This window comes from Caloenas nicobarica, chromosome 1 (assembly GCF_036013445.1).
Source record: "Caloenas nicobarica isolate bCalNic1 chromosome 1, bCalNic1.hap1, whole genome shotgun sequence".
NCBI classification, from domain to species: domain Eukaryota; kingdom Metazoa; phylum Chordata; class Aves; order Columbiformes; family Columbidae; genus Caloenas; species Caloenas nicobarica.
Window position 1 is genome coordinate 58,477,861 of NC_088245.1, and position 21,023 is coordinate 58,498,883.

Genomic DNA, 21,023 nt, shown 5'->3' on the forward strand with positions numbered 1-21,023 from the left:
AAGGGTTCAGGCTTTTCTTCCTCCACTCGAGAGAACAGTTGTAATTTTTCAGAACCAGCGCACATTCATGTTTGTTTGTGTCTACAAGCTCAAGTAGTAGCGATCATCAAATGAAATGTATTTGTATTTTAAGTGGGAAGATACAAGTTTATAACTAAGCTATGATCGGTTCTAAACCAAGCTTCTTCCAAGTTTTCCTTCCATGATGAATTCTTGAGGCACCTTTATATCACTTGAAATGCCACCCACCTCCCTTTCTAAAAATGATTTGCGATTTCCCATTATGGAGAGGGGATCTGAAACCAAGGTTAACCAAACATTTTGGCTGTCGAAATGAATAGGAAACTCTCTCATAAATTTACTTGTCAGCAGCAAAAAGACTCTTCGAGTGTCTTAACCACTGTACAGCTCGATAGTTTTAATACTTCAACTCTTTTTTTCCATTTTTCATTGTTGAAGAAATAATTTCACAATCTCAAATCAAAGTCAACACTGCAGTGAGGAGAGCTTTTCTACTTTATTACAAAGAGAAGAAGCCTTTATGTGGTCAGAAAATACAAGATTGATTTTTTTTTTTTTTTTCTCTTCCTATGAAACGCTGCTGTTCAAACAGCCAGAGTGAATTGTCTCAGTTCACTTCTTTAAGTCCCATCACATTCACTTGGGTATGGATGTCCTTGGCTGCTGAAAATCTGGCCCTTTAGTGCACAGGGCGACAAAGAAGTCCCCTGACCAGCAGTTCCAGAATGTCCCGTTTTCATATATTGCATCCATGCACACCTCCTAAAAATGAGGTACAGCAGGGCAAACATTTTCCAAAATAGATGTCATATATATAATATATACACATTCGTACATACATACCTTTATTCATGTGATGTCCAAAAATTTAAAAAAAATGTACACATTTATTACAAAATCGTAACAAAGACTGGACAGTGTTTTGCTCATTCTGGAAAGATGAAGCTCAGTAATACACAACTCTGGAAACTAACCAGAGACTGTGGCAATATCTTTCTTCTAAACAGTCAGATATTCTTGCATTAAGCTTGGCGAAAACTGCCTTTCAAAAACAGAGGGGAAGTAAAATGAAGGAAGCAAACCTTGCTCATCTTTCCAAATGAAATACGAGAAGGATCTTCACATAAAAATGCACAAACATTTTTTATTACCAATAGTGCTACAATGAACAATGCAAATTTTGTTGTCTAATTTTTTATCTTTTTTTTTGTCTTTTTTTCTTTTTTTTTGTTTTTACATTTTGGAAAACTAAGTGGTAAACTTTTGTCAGTGTACTCGCTTGTCTTTACAGACCCAAGCTTGTCTGCTGGCAAAAAAATAAAACAGAAACAAAAATTCAGACCCTGCTCAAACTAAAGAAAAACAATTACAAATTTAGTTGTTGGGCAGCACATAATTAGTAAGGCAGGACCTCAAATGGTGACCCTTCGCATGAGCCAATTGCCAGATCCTCAAGGAATTAAAACCAGGATGCCTGAGCCACATCAGTTCTGCAGTTATGTTGAGTATTGTGCTGAGACAGCCATACCCCAAGAAAAGGGAAGTCTTTAGAAGGCTTGCTGAGCAGGGTTGTAGTTGAAGGTTGATGGCAGATGAGGCCTTTCTTCTAGTTTGTCATATTCCAGATGGAACTCCTACAATTAAAATAGAAAAAAAGAGAAAAAGCCAAATAAAACAACATATCATTTATCTGTTGAGAACTGGTCTTTCTACCAGTCATACTTGAAAAGCACAAATGCAGAAAAGATCGAGTCCTAACTTAAGGCAGAAACACATGATTTCACTTTCTGGCATTATATATGTTAAGTAGAAAAAAGTAAATATCCTAAGCTATTATACCTGCATCATCTAAGTTCTTCTATTCTTTTAAATTCTACATTACTCTTAGAACCCTAATTACGATTTTAAACAACTTTATACATGCACACACACAAAACAAACACACAGTCATGGCATGAGCTGAATGCTGAATAAAAGCTTGTATCTTTCAACACATCAGACATGCAAAGACTTATTTGGATGACCTGAAGTTCTGGGATATTTCATGGCATACCTCCAGGCCCAATTTTAAGTTAAACTAGCTAGGTTTCTCTTAGTACAAAACTGGGGAACACCATCTAAAATGCTAGAGACAAAGTACTGAAACGTACATAAGTCAGAATTTAACAAAATATTCCACCACATTTCATACTCAGATGGAAACTTCAGACTCACCCAACCCTCCTGCACCTCCTGAGCTCCTTGCTCCTATGTCACACTTCACCAACATCTTTCATGAGAAATTCTCTCAGTGTTTTATAAACAGCCACATGGCATAAAAATCGTTGCCCATGTACTCAGATGCCACACAAGCTACTGGTTCATAAATAAACAACTTTATTGTCTCACTGGCACAATCACCTGGCTTTTGTCTGGGAGTCTGGTTTCAGTAATTGTAAGACATTTCAGTGATCTTGTGTAATTCTTATTCTGACTGCATTAGCTACTACAAAACAGTGTTACCACCCTTGATGTCTAAATTATCATTATAGTGAAAAAAGCAGCTTCCTTCCCCATGACCTTAATCTGCGCACACAACCCTAATTAGTGCACTTTGACATGTGGTGCTTGTTACTTCCTTCATGCAAAAATGTACAAGGACTTACTTAAATCTTATATTTTTCAGATCCTTTCAGCAGTTTAGCTGTGACTCATCCCTATTTTATCTTCATTCAAGAAACAGAGTAAGCAGAAGTTTCAGAATTGTTCTTTAAGGGTGCTTCGTGGTAATTCACCAATAGCTACTTTGGACAGGCACAGTAATTTATTTTGCCTAATTCAGTGGAGAACCTCAGCAGAACACTATCTGTATCTGCAGGGCAAACCTATCTCGCTATTTTTATATACGGATGAAAACACTAAGAGTAGTGAATAGCTTATTTTAGAACGCTCCCTGAAGTGATTAAATAGTGTAATACTTCTGTTTTTACAGGCAGACAAACTAAATTAAAGACCAAGTCAATGCAAGACCAGAAATAAAACCTAGGAAATCCAACTCTCAGACCCATCTTCTTTAAGGCAAAACAAGGTCCATCTAGCATAGAAAGAACATTCACTGTGGTAAGGAAACAAACTAGGGGGAAACACTAAGAATTCACTAAGCCCTCATTCCCCAGAGAATACTGTCCCTAGACCTGGAAAATCCCAGCAAAACCCATGTGAGGTTACAACCATCTGCACCAAAGTGTTGCACATCTGCTTCACTTCTGGTTCCTGGCTCTCTGCTCCAACCACAGGGTTTTGCTGGTTGGTTGGGTGGGTTTTTTGGTGGTGGGTTGTTTTTTGTTTGCGCTCTTTTAAGCTACATATACAAGCCAATTGCTTTTGGCATTCCTAATTAACATGCCAGCTGGGTGGATGTTCTCTTCTTGTGCAGATCCATACACATGTACTGATACCGAAGAGACGCTTGTTCCCTCCTTTTGTCAGAAGCAAGATCAAGGTGTACGAATGCACGCGGGTATTTTGGTGTCAAAGGCTGGTTTAGGTTGAGTGGATGTTCCGTAATTCTGAAGTAATTTTGTAACAGAAAAAATTATCACTCGAACTTCTCTCCCATTCACGGGTCTCAAAATTTCCATTTTGCACGTAATCACGGAGGTGTCTGCAGTTTACTATCAATCTATGGTCAGTGCCAATCAGTTACCGGAACCTCTAAATGCTCTGAAATGCCTTCCAAATTGTCTAACAAAAATGGCTACTTAAACCTGTACGACAATACCAGTAGCCTGAAAAGGGCTTTCCACACTTCTGGGGGTTGTGTGCCTGTATTGGCAGCAGTAGCTGTGAGCAGGGAGCGTGTCCGAAAGAAATTCTCAGTAGCTTGAGCAGCCTCCTTTGTGAGCCACAAACTGGAAGCCCCTCATTAAGAAGAAGGAATGTGATTCTCTACCCATTTTTCTTTAGAAGTAGATGAGTTGATAGTTCAAACTGTCGCCGGTTTTTAAAATAAACAGGCTTTAAATGGCCTTTTTGATTTGCATCCCTGTGTCCAGTAGTGCATAAGAACACCTGAAGTTACATGTGACAATGCCAAAAAAAGAACTCGCTGACCAAGTATTTTTGAAAACTAAAAGGCAATTATTTATTCTAGATTATATATAGAAACACACTTGTATTACAGGTATACGTTATGGTTTTGCTTTCGATTCCAGGAACGACTGTGGTTTAGGATGTGAACAGTAGCATTGATTTTTTTTTAATATAAACAGATATAAGTGTAAAAAAATGCCACTTATCCACTGACAAACATCTCTTAAACGGTTTTATTTTCCACATGGAAGTAATTATTCAAAATTAAATGTTTTATTAAGCAAGAATAATGAATACTAAGTCTGTGTGGCAACTTAGAGCACATGTGCGACACTAAATGAACTGTTCTGTGCAATCACTTCTCGTGTCATCCTGAAAACTCATTTTAATGGTAAAGTTACATCAGGCTGCACATGTACAAACTATAATAGGTAAGAATACTAAAGACAGAAGAGTTGCTTAGGGTGATCCATAGCATTAATGGAGTAAAACAAAACAAAAAGCTGAACAGGAAGTGTCCTGAGGACAAAATACACTGGACTGTTTAAGACCATGAAAGGAGACAATAGAAATCCCATGGCTAGCTCAAAAATTCCAAATGGCAGCAAAGAAGCAGCATTTATATTGGCATAAAGATGGACGCAAAGACCCAAATTTAAATTAGGGGCTGAATTAAAATGCTATGGCACATCTCTATCAGAAGAACAAATTTAACTTTCTAACAATTATACGAGTATTCCAATTAATATTATCTTAAAAGGATAGGGAGTAATTTAATATAGCCAGCAACCTTTACAAGCAAATAAACACTTGGAAATTTAACCTTCTCTCCCATAAAGAATTCCACATTTTATAACTACAAAATCAAAGTAAAAGGGTTTTATAACCTTGTTCCTTAAACAGGATTAATTCTCCTTACTTTTCAAAGGAGAAATTCCAAACAGTTTACTTCAGACTACTTAAATCAGGATTTCATTAAATGTGCAATTGTAGAAGGCATTTTTGGTCTCATATCCACTTCCCTTCCTCTCTTGTCTCCTCAATTGCAGCAAACTATACAGCCAAATCCTCAGTGAGAAAAAAAAAAAAAAAAAAAAAAAAAATCAAAGCATCTTTAACTATACTGTACTTTCCACATGCCCTAGGATGAAAACCCATATATACAGACATATCTGTAATCAGCATCTTCCTGCATTTTGTTTTGCATTTAAGGTGAATTTGAAGTTTATTGTCATTAATACATTTTCACTGTTCACTACCACATATTAACATAGAATTAATTTGATTTTACTTTCTATCAGTTTAGGAATTCTCGTTACTCAGCTATTTTACTGCCTTTCCTTCTTTGGTCTGTTATCTATTAGGAATATAAAATTAGAGCCTACAGCTTAAACAAAAAGAGAAACATATTATTTAATGTTTTCTTGAAATAAATGTTTTCATCTACTTTACTAGGCTTTGTTAAAACCAGTCTAAGATACTACCAAAAAAATCTGTTAAACCATGTCTGGCTTATGGTTTTACAAATCTAGTCTTAAGATTTAGTAATAGTATCCAAAGCAAACAGTTATGTATCACTGTATCTATCGTAATGCAGTATATTTTAAAATATGCACGATAAATACACAAGCTCATAATGCATGATGCACCATGTGTGCAAAGCACAACTCATTAGAATATGTGCTGCCCTACAGTTGAGCATATACACTAGAGCAACAGACACATTTATAAAGCACCTTGAAAAACAATTTAATTTGCACATATAAGAGATAGTAATTTACCAGAAACAATCCTTGTCTGACTGCTTCAAAAGTGGACTAATGAAATTAGCAGCAATTACTACTGTGACCTTCCAAGGAACTGATATTCCCAGTATTCACTAATAATGTAGCAGTTACAATAAGAGACTGCGATTTATTGGAATTCTTTCTTTTTTTCCCCCAGCTTCTTATATTTTTAGTTTCCTGAAATATTAATACTTCTGTATTTGTTAAGAGAAAATTGCTTGGCCATACTTTTCTTTGCATTCAGTGCAACATGGAGCTATCAAATAGTGCCATTCTTGTTGTGGAAAGTCTGTTATACTTCCTCCAAGGAAACGTCAACTCCAGAAATTTGTATCAGAGGTAACAACATTACCATACAATGCCAAGATCACACCTGACATATAGCTAGGTTTTTACTTACTTATCATAGACAGAAATGACAAAAAAATTATTTCTAGCAAGTGCTAGAAATAGCATTTTTTCTCCAAATACTTCTCTAGCTTCCTGTGATCAATACTCACTTGCCTGCTGTATTTTGCACCAAACTAAAATTAAGTAAAGATTTCAAAATGATATTCCAGTTCAAATTTTTACCTTAAGAAATACACAGGTCTAACAGAAAAGATATTATCTCTTCCTATGGACAAAGGGAGGGGGGGAAATCATGTTCCTTGTTAGCTTACCACTGCAGATGCAAAACTTTAGAATACTATCCCTCTCCTTGCTAGCTACCAACAGGAGCGATTTGTATCTCTCTTTCACTGCAGTATCTCCAGGAATGCCTAGCAGATGAAGCCAGCTCTGTTTTTTAAAAGAGGAAAGATGTAGTGTGCTAATTAACCATGCGAGCACTGGATGCTGAATTTCAGGGCAGCACTCAGGACTCCTAACAGAGAAAATACGGTCTTCAAAACTAATGTTTATCACCAAGTAGCAGCTTCATACATTTACTACAGGTAGAAAGAGACACTAAAGAGGTTACTCTCCTTATAGAATGGGCACCACTTCCTCCTAGTAAAAGAAATATTGTATTTCCACATAGGGTAAAAACTCGGTTCCACTGATATATGAAGTACATGAGGCTCTTATTGCTCATAAATAAATGGAACATATTCAGTTAATTACAAAGAAGAAATCTACCCTTTCAAAAGGTAATTACTTCCCCTGTAATGATCCTACACAATAATAAAATAGCTTTAAAGAGCGTCTTGGGAAACCTAAGAAAGTATACTAAGCAGCAAATAAATAATTCAAGTAGAAACTAAAACTTTCCTTTTGGTTGGGTTTTCCTTTGAGTAGAGTGACACTTTTATTTAAAAGTTCTGGCACTACCTTGCACATTTGAAAAACCATGCAAGTAGGGCTTGTCACTAAAACCTTCAGTTACCAAATCCTGGTTTTCTTCCAGTCGCAGGAAAGACAGCAGAGGCAACAAGTCATGCATGTAAGTGGACTGAAGAGCCTCCCGTATCACTTTGGGCAACTAAAATATTGATTTCTGAGGGGAGCTTGCACAGATTTAGCAAGTTTACTGGGAGGGAGAGGGGAAGAAAAAAAAAAGAGTATCATATCTAGTTAATCTCTAGATGATGGCAAACTTCAATCCACTGGCTAGGAAGAAATGTAATGCATTTAATAGAGGGAGAACACTGAACTCCATTCCCTTTAATTTAAAGCTGATGTTTAAAAACACATCAACAGACATGTAAATATTTAATGCAAAATCTCATTATCTCCAAGTGCATAAATGCAACCTCCTCACGGAAATGAAATGCCTTTTCAGTAAACAATTCTTAAGTTAGGCTCCAGGTGAGAAGATTTCTGTTTAAATGAAATACCTAAGCATGTGGAACCACAAAACATAGTTCCAACATGCTGGAATTGTATCTGTTGAGTTCAAGGCTTCAAGATTAATCTGGTCTGATCTGAGTGGTTTTTAGATAAAAGCAAGAGTGTGATACTGTATCTACACAAGGTCTGACATGGAAGTTTTATGTTTGCTCTTTCATGGATAAATCCAACATGTCAGTTAAAATTTGAAGTCAAATCATGCCACATCCATAAAATCTCATATAACCAAACTGAAGCGGGGAATGAGATTCTTGACAAACTGTTCAACTCAAGCAGACTCTAGGTAGGTGTGATAGTTGTATATATATTGCCAAAGTTTCCTTCTTCAGCTCCAGTTGAAGCTGAATGCATCACCTTTTAGGGCAGGCTATTTTCACAAGAGCACACCTCTTGCCAGGTTAGTGAATGTTGGCACTCCTGATTTCTCAAATAGTGTTTTGGCACACATCTGTGTTAGAAAAATCTTTGCTTTAGTGGAGGAGAGAAATCACAGAAATCAGGACCCAGGAAGGCAAAGGCATTGTACAAGATGATGTCAAAAGCTTGAACTGGAAGTTGGATATCTTAAAAGTTGGAAGAAACGGAAAATTAATTATCTTTAGGGGAAGGTGGAGAAAATGAAACATGATTCTATTAATTTCTTTAGCTAACGAGAGTGAATATTACTGACAGTATTCATGGACAGAAAGGAACAAATAGATGATAAGAAATGGGAAGCGAGAAGACCACAGCTTTCAGATTTAATGCCTCTTGGTCTAGAATACAGAAAACAAGCACCATGAAAATATGCCTGTACCCTAAAAGAAGTGATTATTTCAAAGCACTCTGATGTTCAAACAACAGAGCACAAAAGTCCTGCAGTATGCTTAAGGAGAGACATTATCTGGAAAAAAAACAGACCCAGAATGAAACACAATCCTCCCCCCCAAACAAATACAACCCTACCATCCAAAAAACATTCCTCCATACCTATTTTTAGTTCCAAAATGAGAAGTGGTAGCTCCCTACTGAATTTTCTAAAGCAAAACAATATCTGCAAACACAATTCCTAAAGTGCCAAATAACGCTTTCTATTCTATAATTCCGTACTTGAAAAAGCTTTCAATCTAAACAAAACTCCTGAATTCTATGTCCTTGTACCTCTCAAAGAACACAGCAAATCGAGAGACATCTTCCCCTTTTCCACAGACAAGCCAGTGTTTTAGGGAATCTCTGTTTCCTCAGACATCAGAAATTAAAATCATGAACTTACACGACAGGAGGTTAAAAAATTTGAGATTTTTGGGAGGAGGTGGGGTTTTACTTTTGCTCTGTTAAAAATACATGGTTGACAGACTTAAAAAATCTGCACAAGAGAAAAGAGATACCTTAGCTACTTTCCTCCAGTTAAGACAGTCAAAGAAGTAATATGTTCCCCTCTCGTACGTATTGGTTTTCATCGTTGGCTCCATGCCGGGTGCCCTGGTGATCCATACTCGTTCTTCTTTGTGGTATCTCCAATCCCGGTTAAATCTTTCATTTTTAATAGGAAGGAAAAAGAATTTTGAGTATTAGTTCTCTGAACTTGACTTCATAAATTACAATTTTAAGGGCTGCGATCAAAACTACACAATGCATTCGAAACCAAAACCAGTTTCTAAGACATCATTATATCTACGATCTCATACCTCTTCCATACAATTATTACACTTCAAACTAATCACATATGAAACCTTAAGATGTCTGGTAGGTTTAAACAACAAATTCTTTTTATGATTATTTACTGTTTTTCATTTTGTTGAAGATAGGTAAGTTAGATGTTTAATTACCACTGGCACTTGCCACTTTATCACAGTGCTTCTTAATAACATGAAATTTATGAGAAAGACTTTTGATTTCTGCTATATGAATAAAAAAAAAAAAGTACAAAATGGAACCAAGGTTGGAGGAGGTATTTAAAAAAAAAAAAAGGTTTCCAGCTTTGCATTGGTTAAGCTACTGTTTTCAGTGTCTATTTTTTTTTTTTTTTACATCTACTACTTCATTACTGCAATAGATTAAATCACATAAGACTGACAAAATAGTTTGAACGTACAGCTCTACTGCTGCTAATAGCTGTAATACATCTCCTCCATTCATGTAATAGAGATAAAACAGGAGATCTTCTCCATATCGGCCAAGTTTTATTGCAGCCAGCTGCAAAAGATTGAAGAAAATGAGGATGAAAAAATCACAACAGATAACTGTTTTAAGACATACTATCCCACTTAAATAACACAAGGATACATCCAGAACGTGCTTCCATCCTAAATGTGTTGCAAATGATATTCTAACATAACAAGCCTAATAATTATTGAAACAATCATTTTTCTTCGCTTTAGTTAACCCTTCCAACTTAAAAGATACAACACAAAAATAAACAGAAGTAATGAATCAGCAAGACGGAGTTTTCTCCCTGCACCTGTGTGTATCCTCATCTATTTTTTTTTAAATTAAAAACAAACCAAAACATTTACATGTATTTGCTCACTTCACACTCTATTTAAAGTAACACTACTACAACTTCTTACAACATTTCTCAGTGATCCCTCTTATGGAATTACAATAGTTGAAAGAAAATACATCTAAGAAAAAAATCCCTATTCATGTAGATATGGAAAGCAACAGATAAATATGATAAAATCTTGAATCACAATTCTGAGCTTATCTCAAGAAGAAATATCTCAATATGGCCTTTGAATATTACAGTATATGGATTACAACAAACTTCTGCTTTGCACAGAGGTATACTCTTAAAAACACGAGTTCTTTCGCTAACCATGCCCACTCTCAGTTTTGTCTTCCCTTTCTTTTTCTAAGGTAGAATGAATGCCTGATATGTCCAATTAGCTGGTTAATGCATCACTGTTCCTAAAAAGGCTGAGGACATCCATTAAAATGCACTGATCTTGAGCATTACCCATCTGAAAGAAAATCCAGAAAATTACTGGTAATAAATAAACAAAAAAATAAGCACACACACGTACTTACCTTATCCCTAATGTGAATGTTAGTTAAGTATTCAGATGGAACATGGAAGTCTAAAAAAGAATCGGAATTGATGCAACTATTAAGACATGTAAATTAATATAATTTGTAAATATTAATATTGAATTGAATAGTTATTTCTCTCTTACCTATGTCTTGAGGTCGACAAGGCGATGATGCCCAGGGTGATGCAAATTTGGGATAAAGATTTCTGAAGAAAATGAAGAGCACAATTTCTCAAAATTAAAAATAAACCCCAAACCAATCAAACAAAAAATCCCTACAACCAACCTTGCAAAGCTAAAAACCACACCACACAACCAAAATCACTACCTGGGCTGAGAAGGAAGGAGAAAAGGAAATTTCCAGTCCACTTTCCTAAAATAGTTACATTTATTAATTTTCTTTTTAATATGTGGAATAAGATTGCATTTAAACTGCATGGGAATCTACATGGCTAAAATTTCCTTTAACTGTGATGCCAGAGATCCCAACCCTTTTTGGGATCCAATTTTACACAGGGTTTCAATTCTCTTAGGAACAGCTGCCACAAGCATGGTGGGTTCCAACTTATTTCTCTATGATTTAAAAGGGGAAGAAAAGCTTATACTTGCAGATGATTTCTTTTTTTTAAATGAATCAGTAAAGATTTTACTCTTCTTCTAAATTCCAGTGACAACAAAAAAATTGAATCCCAGCATAACATGAACATAAGTTTATTACAATTTAATATTTTTCTTCCATACAGATTTTGCTAACATAATATTAAAAAAAATGAGCCATTAGTTTAACAAAGAGAAAATGATGAACCTTCCAAATCTACTATAATGACTGATGTACTGAGGAATGAGTTTTCTTATTAACATGTAAAGAAGTGGAAAAAAGGATGCAGAAAAATGTACTTTTGGAAGGTAGCTACAGCCTGCTTTTAATTATCCATGATAGCATGTTATTATGGCAAGTTTTGTAAATGAAAATTGAGGATGGTATTTTTGCTTCCTTCCTGTCAAAGTCCTAATAACTACTATACTTGTTAAAAAAAAAAAAAAAAAAAAATCTGAAACCTACCAAATCACCTGAACACAACCAACTCCCAGCTGAGCCAAAAACTACCCTGACCAAGGGGTGTCAATCTTACTATGGGCAAACTGATCTTACTGTTAGCAAAAACTTATGCTTCAGAGTCTGAAGGAATATTCTAGTGGCAAAATCTGCAGATGTTGAAAATAACAAACCCATTTTGCTTCTACTGAAAGCATGGACAGGTGTTGCCCCAAGAAGAGGAGTGTCCTGCAACTTCATCCCCTCACGCATGCCCTGGAGGTTTGGTTTCTGAGGGCAAAGAATGCAGGACTTTATAGACTCAGACTGTACCTCTGTATGCAATAAAAACTAAAGAGTTTGTGCAGCGTTCACTCTATGATACAAATAAAAGCCTACTAATTTAATATTTTTTCAAGGAGGTATTGGATGGCCTACAGCCTCTTTGATGAATACTTCAGAAAGCTTCGGAACATGAACAAACAGCTACGTAATCTCTAAAGAATTAAACGAAGCAATGCCATTTCTTTCATTTTTGTTTATGCAGAATTCTAAGTTATCTTAAGGAATTAAAAGCATACCTCGTAACAAATAAATAAAGGACTGTACAAGCAATACATCATCATTGACAACTGAAATAAATCTTAGCCTACCTGCACAGAAAATCTATATAAAACCAGGAGTTAGAAGGGTTAATTCAAGCCATTAGAGATATATACAGAATTCTAAACTTCTTTTTCTAAAAGTACATTTTTTGCGCTAAGTGTTTAAGGCAGACAGGCATTTGTACCATCAGGAGCACCTCACAAGGCAGAAAATTTCAGCTTTTCACACGTGAAATGCGTTTACTTTTTCAAATGACAATCCATAAAGCAAGCAAAGTATGATTAACATAAGGCAAGATGGCAGGCCAGACACTGAGGATGGCACAGGCTGTTTGGAAAGCTTTTCTGGAGAATAAAATAAAACCAGTTTTATGATACAGAACTGTCTGGATTAAATATTAACACTATCTCCCTCCATCCAAGACCCTGAACACTCTATATACAGTAATTAAATGCTGAAAATGTTAAAAACTCAGCTATTTGCAGCATTGCTGCTAAGGAAAAGCAGCAGAATGCCAGCTGTATGTACTGTTCAGGTACAAACACACACTAATGATTTAGGATTTCAGGAGCTGCACAACACAGCTACCAGTCATCGCAGCATCAAAGGATGTTCAGTATTTTTTTGCACTGAAGTACTACGTAAAGCTATGAGCTTTTATTAATATGTAGACTTTCCAATAAGTGTGTTAAGCTTAAGCTTTATGTTAGTCATTAAAACTAATGAATAATATTGAACAAAATAGGAAATAGTACCACCAAAAGTAGTATCACTACTACTGTTCAGCATGCCTCCACCTAGACAAAGTCGCTGTAGAACCAAACAACACAACCAGACTTCACCTGTGTCTAGGAACGACTCAAGAATTCAGCTACAGATGTACTTGAAATTATTTCAATGAGCAAAGGCTCATTTCAGCTGAGAAGCCTCAAATTAATTTTGAGCAATCCATACTGAGAACAGCAAATTATTTAAGAAGATCTATATTAATGTAACACATTCTGCAAATAACTACAGACAATTGACTTTGGACGATTGTTTTGAAATATTTTTAGAACTGCCAATGGCATAAGAATTTAACTAACTTTTGATATAAGCTCTACAGAAAGAATTTCTGGAAGTGGCAATTTCTAAAAAGTTACACCTCTAGAAAGAAATTAATAAATTACTGCAAATAATTTTAAGAGAGAAAAATCAGGGGCCATTTTTCCTATGCTTTCCCTCTCACCTTGATATCCCCATACATTAATCCTCCTGAACGCACACATTCAGAGTGCAGGTCCATATAAATTTGTGAAACATGGAAACTGTGCATGTGTACACTGTTTGGTCTTTGTTGTGTTAACACATTATGTGCAAACCTTAAAATGCATAAACTACTGTCAATAAAGCTAACACTATGTAAATCTCTGCTGAAACAAAATGATGGGAGATTGTCAGCCGAAAGTCAAGAGTATAAGAAACTAAATTTCTCTCACAATCACAGTCACCTAGAAGATAAGTGTTTTTGTCCAAACTGGTTTAGGTTCCTTTTGTAACTAGCAGAAAAAGAGAGGTACCCTGGGCTGGTGATTTATCTCACCTCTCTTAAATACTTATCTTACCAACAGTGCAGTCACTAACTGCTTTTCTCCTCGCTATCACCACAGGAAGCCTAGTTAGGTGAACTGAATGACTAGAAGTTAAATATAAAACTACATTTTCATTTAAATTAATCTGTGGTGCAGGGTAACACTGCAGATGTTCTGTTCATTATTACACTAATATAAATTGAATTTACCCCCCAAATCGCTAAGAATGAAGTGTAGATATTCTCAAGGAATATTATTATTTGAAAAATAACATATACATGAAATTTATTAACAATACACTGTCAATTCCTTGAAGAAACTAAAGAAGCTAGGAGAATAAGCAAAGCTACTAGGTTTATTGGAAGTTCATATACAAAGACCTCAGCATTCCCGGAAGCACAATTCTCGTGTTTATGAAAATAGTATTTTACTCTCATATTTTCAAATTTTATTCAGCAGAATATCTTGTGGGTTTGATAGTTGTGTGAGCTAAGTGAGCCTGTTATGAATGACAGTGTAATCAAACCAAAATGGAAGATAGTACTTAAAACCAAAAACTTACTCTGGAGAGTTGAGATTGAGACCTAGTGTTGTTAAATCGCTTCCTAATGCAAGATGTACCATTCCTGGATCTGTCTCTGCTGCCCTGATGAATGTTAACAAGCCAATCATTCCAAACTGGTCCGTCACCATCCCTTGAGGAATGTTGGTAACCCGACCTGAGCAAAAAGAACACATTAAGTTTTCTCCTTTCACGAAGTGGAGGAAGTCAACAAGATGATCCAAATGACTGTCAATACTTCTAAAGAAGAAGTGGAATGACACATACCGTCAGGTAACACCTGGATCCCTTTTTTCTGCTGGTTGTTGTTTTGCGTAGTTGAACTTTTGTCTCCAGGAAACTTGGGCCCATCTGTGCTGGATGATGTTTTGCCTGATGTACTCAAATTCTATTAAAAATAATTTGCAGAGTTAGTATGATGGAAACAAACCAAAATGGAAAAACCTGTTGCCCATATATTTCAGCACTAAAATGGAACCAAGCTGAAGCTTTTGAGTTCGCTGCCAAACCTTGTGTAATATTTACCACTTCCTAAAGTATACCTGTCTTACAGTAAGAGCTACTAATGAGCCTACAGCTTGCAGTCTAAAAGGGTAAGAAAATGTTTTACACCTTGTGTTTGAATACACAATGGATATCCCAAGTGCCTGTGACTAGAGGATATTTTGGATTCATCACATCATATATATTTCCCCGTACAGTCTTGCTCCTGCATAACACTCCATGATGTAGCAACAGATAATAACTCAAGGCAATTTCAGGTGCAAGCAATACAGAGTTGGCACATTCGCAACTATCAGGAAAGAGATGTAAACACTATGTCTGGCAAGAAAACTGTGATTGCACTCCAGGAGCCCATTTACTGACAAAAGATATATTACATAACTATGATTTCTTACTCTTTATTGTTCTTCAAAACAAGTCTGCAGTAACACAATATGATCACATTTACTCCCTCCTTCCTTAACGTATTCAACACTAACTGTATCAGAACATTTTCCACACGATAAACATGGCCACAACATTTGGGGGCTAGGGTTCCTCTTAGCTCTTTTTTGAACAGTTGCATTTTTCAGTTTTGACATGAGTTTGTAGTCACATCTACTATCTACTCATCAGCATTTATGTCACCCTGATTGACATATTCTGTGCAATCATAAGTAATAAAACAATCAGAAACTAGAACATTTTGTCAAATACTATAGAAAACCATCCTCTGCCATCTAAATTTTATTCACCTTTCATTTGTAATAAAAAAGCAATTTTTATTGCAAATCTTTCAGACTAAACAATGAAAAAAAACCCCATAAATTTTATGATCTAAGCCCTATATCTAACGCATGATAATTACAATAATATTTGAGATACAATGTATCTCACAAGTCTACAACATAACCATGAATGCAATAGTCTCTATTAAAATAGTTTGTTCCCTGTGATTTCATTTCCCCATCAACAATTTTACCTTGAAGTGATATTGTACCACCTAACTTTTAATGGATTTGACAGCTTTGAAGTAAGATGTTATAATGTGTAAATTACTACTACTGCTGAGAGGCACCAACAGCAAAAAATGAGCTAGAATTGGTAGAAAAAGAAATTATGAACTGAAAAACTAGAAAAATATGTATCTCAAAAATACATTTTGAGGTGTTCCTATAAGTTCCTCCCTGACCCCTCTCCCCAGAACAAAAGGATCCACAAGCTATAGGAAAGTAAGAAAGCAAGGTTGCAGTGACCATTGGGACCAAAAGCCTTCCTGAGAAATTCAATTTACATATTTATATTTGAAATGTTGCTTATGTAAAATTTCTCATTAGAGGGGCAAATTTGAAAATCTTATATTATAAATCTAGTGACTGCCCATTTTAAAATATATTCATCAAAAGAAGTATGAACATTCCAAATAAAAGAAGATTTAAAGGTTTGCTTACAGATTTATTGTCATCATTACTCGATGTTGGGTCTTTGTAGCTGGAGCCTGGTAATGCTGGAAAATCTTCGTTGTGTATTGAAAAGTCCTGGGACTGCTCACTTGCTGGTTTTGTTACCATTCCAACTATCACCAAAAAGAAAGCAGGAATAACACTAAATGACTGCTAAATAAAGAATTTTCTGCTGTTGAACTTGCTTACTGTCAATTTTCATTATGGGCAAGGTGTACAGCAGAAACAACTTTCAAAAAAACAGGTAAACCAAAACAAAGCATATTCATTTAAAACATCGCACACATTAGACTAAAGCCTCTTATTTAAGTGTGAGCTGAGAAACACTCTGGGTTAAATTCATAGACACATCCACTTCTTTAAGAATGAAGCCCAGTCCTTTTACCAGGAACAGCACCTGGTTTGCACATCTAAATAATCTTTACAGGCACTACTAAAGCAGTCTTAAAGGAAATCCACTGATGAAGGAAGGATGTACTGCTTTTAATATGATAATACATTTTTCCTCTATCCCCTAATTCCATGAAGAATTTCTTAGCATAACCTCTTTAGAAGAACATATTCTTACAGGATGCTGAGCTAACTTGCGACAGAACATGAAATACCACCAATGAAATACTTGCCTGTGACATAAGAACGACTTCTACTTTCAGTATGAAAACTGAAAGCATTTAGCCTGCAACTCTCAGTGCTCTGACCCTAATTTTAAAAAAGTAGGCCAGTCACATTGGAACATGGATTCTGACTACTGAAAAGCATCTTTTAATGCCAGTTAAAAACAAAACCAACCAAACACAAAAAACCAAAGAGCCTCCACACCATGCACCCAAGGGCAAATGTTCTTTGCGGAGAGACAGAGAATACAGTGATTTGGTTGCAAACAACACTGCACTAGAGGAAGACAGAAGTAGTCTAGGGCCTATTTTGCAAAGATTCTTAATAGATGTATAGGACCTAAAACAGTTCAGTAGCTGACAATATATATGACTTTTGCTAGTATTCTGAAGCTAGAGGTCAAAGTTCCTTTATTTAAGAAAAAAAAAAAAAAACCACAAAAACAACAACACACTGAGTTCATCTTGTTTGCTATTCAGCCTTTTCATCCAGAGTTACTATGATTTCTTCCAGTGGATGAATGAAACTGATAATGAATTAACTGTGTTGCATATACTCATTCTATCAAAAAATTATCTGAAGGCTGATTTGCCTGAATAAGCTAAGCATGAAGAAAGTATGCCTCTGCTCAATTTCGAACCTTCAAACCTCAATTTCAAACCCCCACTTGACCACAACCAAAAGCGCTCTCCACTTCTTGTTGCTGGAGATAGTGCCCAGTGCATCTCATACCCCTATTTCTTGATGGTTTCTACCACCATGCCCATCCCCTGCATTAAGCAGATGCTCAAGATGCTTCAGACAGAGAAATTCCATTCCTGGTTCACCACGCAGTTGTGCAATTAGCTATGCTAGCACCAAAATGGGGAAATGCTGTAAGCACAGGAGCAATTACAGATTTTTTTTTTTTTACGAGGCAGTGCTGCTGAATGTTGAACTACAGTTCCGTTCTGGAAGTGCATTTGTGCAGATCTCCTTCCTCCATTGTACCAACTTTCCATGTAATGGCTTCTCTTTCAGACAGACCAAGTCTCAGGTAAACTACAAGCCACATCAGCTCTCCACTCTCAGTGTAAATTTTCAGTGCCTTTACTCAGGGAAGTGACATTTCCCTGTGCTTAGGAGCATTTGAGTTGAACCTGTTCAGCTGTTTCTCACAGCTATCTTAAGCAGAGGGCCCTGGTTACACCCAATCCAGAAGGCTACTTGCTCCTGATAACACGGTATCTATTATTTCTCTCCAGTTAAAGTCAGGGATATCTCTGAAAAACACTAGCTTTTTATAGTTAGAAAACACTAGGTTATTTTTGGTTGGAAATTTGACAAGTGTCACAAAAAGAACTTCAGCTTACAACAGCAACTTTTCAGAATAGCTAACGCAACATGCATCACAAAATCTACTAAAGCAGTAAGAAAAAAAAAATATTGTGCTTCACGCTAAGCTTAACTGAATTTTTTCCAGACCCAAATAATAAGATTTGTATCCACCTTAAAAGTTTTTCCTTTTATTATTTTTAAGCTGTTCAGCAAGAATTATATAAGAAACAAACTTGGAATCTGACTGATAACAGTTGATGCTTACACGTTATTTTTAGAAATCTGATCATCATAAGAGTGACAGTGAACAGTACTACAGCAAATGCTACCAATAAACAATGAAAATACACAGTACATTTACAGCTGCTGACTTCTTACACAACATCTCTAGTCATCAAATATTATTTCTAAAATTTACTACTCAGATTTTAACAGTTCTTGCATATAAGCAACTAGAAAACAACCTACTGCCTAAGAAATGTCTACAGTGAGCAGCTTCAGAGTCATCATAGTATATGGACTGGCAACCCCAGCAACCTCTACTGACAGTGAAAACAAAACAGATGAGTTTTAATAGTTACAAAAGCCTGAGGGAATCTCCAGTCACAGAGATGTTGATTATTTATTTTCAGAAACAAGACTTAAGAGCTCAAGTGTCTGGCATTTTTGAAAAGACTACCTACTGTCTTATGAAAAGCAAAAAGTGAATGAAGCAAAGATCTATTTCATTCAAAGAGCTTTCAAAACTATAGTCTTACCATAGGGTGCCCTTCCAGCTAAAGGGTTTATTAATGGAGTTGGATTGCCACTTCCTTCCCTTCTGTTTCTGTCTGCTAGTGCTGGAAAATCTGAGAGGTCCAGTCCTGTCACATTTTCACTTCCATCTACAATAAAAGAAGATATTTCAAATTCCCTTAGTTTTTCTCAAAGACTTCATTATGTGCAAGATAAATTTACGATATTTTTTTTTTCTTCTAGTTTATCTTTTTACTGTTACTATTATTATTACAAATTATTAAAATCACAAATAAGCTCTGTGTTATGAGACTAGCCTAAGGAGCATCAAGATGTTTGAGGGTTGTTTATAAACAAGAGCTAGTCGGCAGTATTTAGTACCAAGCTCTACTAATTTTCAGTTAAAGACTGATGCATAAAATACAGGCAGACTATCAAAATTACAGTACTAGGCTGGGTAGCCTGTTTAAAATTTAAGAACTATCAAGAGCTATCAAGAAAACTGAGAGAAGATAATAACCCATATTAGCAGCAGCATCAGGGAGCTCTTTTGTACTTAGGTAAGATAAACCTGAGGCAGCTGTAGAGCCAATGCAGTGCAAGTTATGCGGGACCATTTTTCGATTTGCGGGAGAAAATACTACACAGGCAAGGCCAGAGTCGCAACTCTATAAAGATGCACAAGGTTCTAGGGGATGCCCAAACGCTTCTGCTCTGTGATGTCACCAGTACCTCAAGCTGCTTCCTATACACAGCCACCTACACAAGCATCAGCACGGACAAACCTGAGGCATTTCTGCACAAAGATATTTTCCCCTCTCCAGTTCATTACATTTAGGTGAAGAAAAAATTCCCAGAGAAAAATCCCAACTGAAACAACTGATTGAAAGGATCACATTATAAGCCAGCTGTTCAAAAGGAGTTTGTGATTTCAAAAAATTCTTTCCCACTGCTTTTAATCTATATAATGTTTTTGTAGAAAATGGATATATCTTTTCTTCTTTGATCTCCTTTTCAATTCCATAAGTTATTTTGCATTTCTCTGTGACTAGGTATCATCTATAGTCAAGTGATGGACAGTGAGTATTCTGCAGAATACTTTCACTTTGCCTTCAAAAGTAGTAAAATCAATTGTTATGAAGTAGTACCAGTTTCATAGCACCTCTCTTGAAGCAGCACTTCTATGGAACAACTTGAAAATTACAACAAATTCCATTCCAACAGCACAAAGTATTTTCAATTAGACTTACTAAAAATATCTCCCTACTGTACTTTAACATCAATACTAATCAGAGTAAACTCACCTGTTCCATTAAAAATGTTACTTGATAAGGAGTTATTCATTCCAAATGCCTGATTTCTGTTCATCCCAAATCCAGACATACTGTGAAAAAAATCCAGGAAGTCAGACAAAAGGGTATACATACTTTGTAATTCCCAGTGGAAGGCATTAAGGGGGCAAAAACTTAAAACACTTAAATTATTTCAAGCTTAAGCAACCCACATTAGCCTAAACTCAGTTTTTAATTATTTCTTCCTATATTTCTGAAAACTCTGAGCAGCAGCAGTAAGCACTTCTCAATCAAGACACCTGCAATGACTTCAAAGTAACTTAGCTTTTTAATAGCCACTGTGTCTTAAGACACCTGTCAAGCCTCAAGTTATGACAAACGTGATCGTTACTCAATAATTTCATACAGAAAAATGAAGCAGCAGTAGTGAAGAGTCAGACTGCAATCCATTCCTTTGCAGATGGGAAGTTGGATCATGGAAGTGATCAAGTTTGTCCTGACTCAGTTATAAGCTGAACGGTTGCGGTGTGCAACCATCACCACGTACATATAGCACTATTATGAGCACCGGGACGGTCTCTGCCACACAATGACTCCAGCTAAATTAAAGTTTCATATGGTCA

General features: G+C 36.0%; 1 protein-coding gene across 2 annotated transcripts in view; it reads right to left on the reverse strand.

Annotated features, from left to right (window-relative positions):
* Positions 1 to 494: 494 nt before the first annotated feature.
* The window catches only part of CNOT2 (CCR4-NOT transcription complex subunit 2), a 91,113-nt gene continuing 70,584 nt past the window's right edge, over positions 495 to 21,023 (reverse strand). For both annotated transcript variants that reach the window (XM_065637026.1, XM_065637036.1), the window contains 10 exons: positions 20,413 to 20,492; positions 19,132 to 19,257; positions 16,430 to 16,554; positions 14,763 to 14,883; positions 14,496 to 14,652; positions 10,865 to 10,926; positions 10,719 to 10,768; positions 9,784 to 9,884; positions 9,077 to 9,221; positions 495 to 1,655 (listed from right to left, as the gene is read on the reverse strand). In XM_065637026.1, the coding sequence (XP_065493098.1) occupies positions 1,569 to 1,655; positions 9,077 to 9,221; positions 9,784 to 9,884; positions 10,719 to 10,768; positions 10,865 to 10,926; positions 14,496 to 14,652; positions 14,763 to 14,883; positions 16,430 to 16,554; positions 19,132 to 19,257; positions 20,413 to 20,492 (1,054 nt within the window). In that variant the 3' untranslated portion in view covers positions 495 to 1,568. The remainder of the gene's footprint in view (positions 1,656 to 9,076; positions 9,222 to 9,783; positions 9,885 to 10,718; positions 10,769 to 10,864; positions 10,927 to 14,495; positions 14,653 to 14,762; positions 14,884 to 16,429; positions 16,555 to 19,131; positions 19,258 to 20,412; positions 20,493 to 21,023) is intronic.